Source organism: Austrofundulus limnaeus, unplaced genomic scaffold (assembly GCF_001266775.1).
Source record: "Austrofundulus limnaeus strain Quisiro unplaced genomic scaffold, Austrofundulus_limnaeus-1.0 Scaffold388, whole genome shotgun sequence".
Classification (NCBI taxonomy): domain Eukaryota; kingdom Metazoa; phylum Chordata; class Actinopteri; order Cyprinodontiformes; family Rivulidae; genus Austrofundulus; species Austrofundulus limnaeus.
Window position 1 is genome coordinate 640904 of NW_013952790.1, and position 2696 is coordinate 643599.

General features: G+C 38.0%; 1 protein-coding gene across 1 annotated transcript in view; it reads right to left on the reverse strand.

The window, feature by feature from the left end:
• Positions 1 to 538, reverse strand: part of tmem222b (transmembrane protein 222b) — a gene marked incomplete at its 5' end in the record, with an annotated part of 3304 nt that extends 2766 nt beyond the window's left edge. Inside the window, 3 exon segments of the mRNA XM_014023714.1 lie at positions 119 to 249; positions 326 to 422; positions 507 to 538. Coding sequence (XP_013879168.1) covers positions 119 to 249; positions 326 to 422; positions 507 to 538 — 260 coding nt within the window.
• Positions 539 to 2696: the final 2158 nt, after the last annotated feature.

The window sequence follows — 2696 nt, forward strand, 5'->3', positions numbered from 1 at the left end:
TATTATAACAATGTTATAAAAAGAAACCCTTACTACTCTGGTGTTGTTTCTGAAATCAGTACAGATCTGTAATAATTATAAATTTCTTCAGTCTGACACAGGTCACATGCCGTCTTACCTGACATATTTTCCATGGATGAAAGCAAGCAGACAAAGGCTGACCATGTTCCACGAGGTTCTGTTCTCATACTGCATCAGGTTCAGAGCCATGGCCACATGTGAGTGACAGTTGTCACAGCACAGGTTGTGCTTTGGGAAAAATAAAAACAAGACTTATTTCCAGTGGTTCCTGCTGTATTACGTGAACGTAAAGTGTTGTAGTTACCATCCTGTGTTTGTACTCCTCTGAGGCATCGTGCACTGCTCGGTCCCAGGCATTACAGCCACTGCTGTAGATTTTACTGACGTCCAGCATCCAGTACCTGACGAGACACAAACACARGTAAAGGCCTGCTTCTCATCATCGCTTTTTAACATTAAACTGTTTCAAATTGGTTTCTGCTTACTTTGTAGGTTTTCCAAAAGCCATGTTGTCTTCCTGTAAAACACAACAGCTGTTGATGTGGAGGTTGGTTTGGTTCTTCAAAACCTTTTTTCTCCACAAAGGAGGTTCAGTGAAAACTATACGTTAACCTTGTACACAAAGTCCAACATTTTAGCTTCAGAAAGAGAKGTGGGTATAATGTGAGTCCATCAATAAGGTTCACAATGAGCCAGCAGCCGGTGAGTTTCACTGTGTAAAATCTCAGTCAGATGCAGTTTCACCAAAAATGTTAAAAACTGAACTTATATAGTACTTTATAAAGTCCCACAGGGACCCCAAAGTCGATTCATTTCACAACCCTAGAAAAAACCCTGATTGATGCTTACCTATCCACACCTGTAGTGTAGTTTATATCTAATATCCACATGTGTAGTGTAGTTTATATCTAATATCCACATGTGTAGTGTAGTTTATATCTAATATTCACATCATTTCTGATGTTGACATTTCTGTCACTAATGGTTTCAGAAATGTTTTAGTTGATGTTGTCAAAAACTTTAGATATGCTTATTAACTAACATGCTGTGTGAGAGTATGTCCAACGCCCTGACTCACTTCAACATCCACGCTTTGAGGTTTTACACAGCCTTNCACCAAGTGCTGTCACATATGTGGCTGGGGAATGCAGCACACAAAATCTCAAAAATCAAGGATGCACCTAAATATCCCAGGATTCAATGCAAGGGCAGGAAACTAACCAGTGATACTGAAGAACAACTGGAGCTTCCTGCCCACAAACTAATCACTGAATCACCAACAAGATGAGGCTCTAGACAGTGAAGGACTCAAGGATTCGTTGAAGAGAAGGTCAAACGTCATGTGCTGGGTGCAGACAAACAGCGCCGTCATCTCAACCCAACATGGCAGGACCTTGAAGTGCTGGAATCTGTAAGTAAAACCTCTGTCCTCTGTTTACTGATGATTATTTTGTCTGTATCACCCAGCCCTACTAACCAGCAGGTAAAGCCCAGTTTAACAAGYCTGATGGCATCAAACTCACTCACTGTTTGGTCAGACAGCAACACGTGCAGCAGCAGTTTCATGCTTCACCACCGTGCCCCATAACTGCTTCATGATTAAAAAAAGAAAAAACGTGCAGTGAAAGAAGAAAACGAGTGCAACAGTTCACGAGGAACCATCAGCCTTTTTTCTCCTGTCAAACAGGTAAAATAAAAAAACCAAACAATATTTATCAATATTAACCAATATGAAATGCTTATATCATGAAACAGCTGTAAACCATGAACTATACAAAATGGTTCAGTTAGAAAGAGTTTAATTTTCCAGATATGCTGATGTACATTTATGAAATGCAGGTACACAATCAATATAAATAAAAGCCCTCTGTTGAATCTGCCAAAAACATACTGGAGTCACATGACTGACTTACAAATTTAAGACAATGTTGTGGCTCTAGTTCTACGGAAAGCCAATTTAACATAAATCAGCTTTGTCTGACTATCTGTAATTARATTCTAGATGTCTAAAATTTGTTTTGACTAGGGACAACTACATTTGACTATACTGAATGATAATTTAAAATATACGTAATAACATTCTGACTACTCAAAAGAACAATTCAATATCTTAAAGTACTTCTGACCAGTCAAAATGTAAATCAAGATATCTAAAATAACACAACTGGATTCATCATTTAAATCTGAAGGGTCAAACATCTGTAATTACTTTTCTCAGATGTAGTTATGACGAGTCAAAATCCTTTTTTAGATTTATGAAATAAGAAACTGAGTGTAAGGACCTCATGCTGCCACTTAGCTGTCCGAACAGATGCCTGCAGGATTTTCTGTGGCTACAGCAGACATTATGTGTGTGTTGTGTTACAACAGACATTATGTGTGTGTGTTATGTTACAACAACAGACATTATGTGTGTGTTGTGTTACAACAGCAGACATTATGTGTGTTATGTTACAACAACAGACATTATGTGTGTGTGTTGTGTTACAACAACAGACATTATGTGTGTGTTATGTTACAACAGACATTATGTGTGTTATGTTACAACAACAGACATTATGTGTGTGTGTTATGTTACAACAACAGACATTATGTGTGTGTTATGTTACAACAGACAGACATTATGTGTGTGTTATGTTACAACAGACATTATGTGTGTGTGTTGTGTTACAACA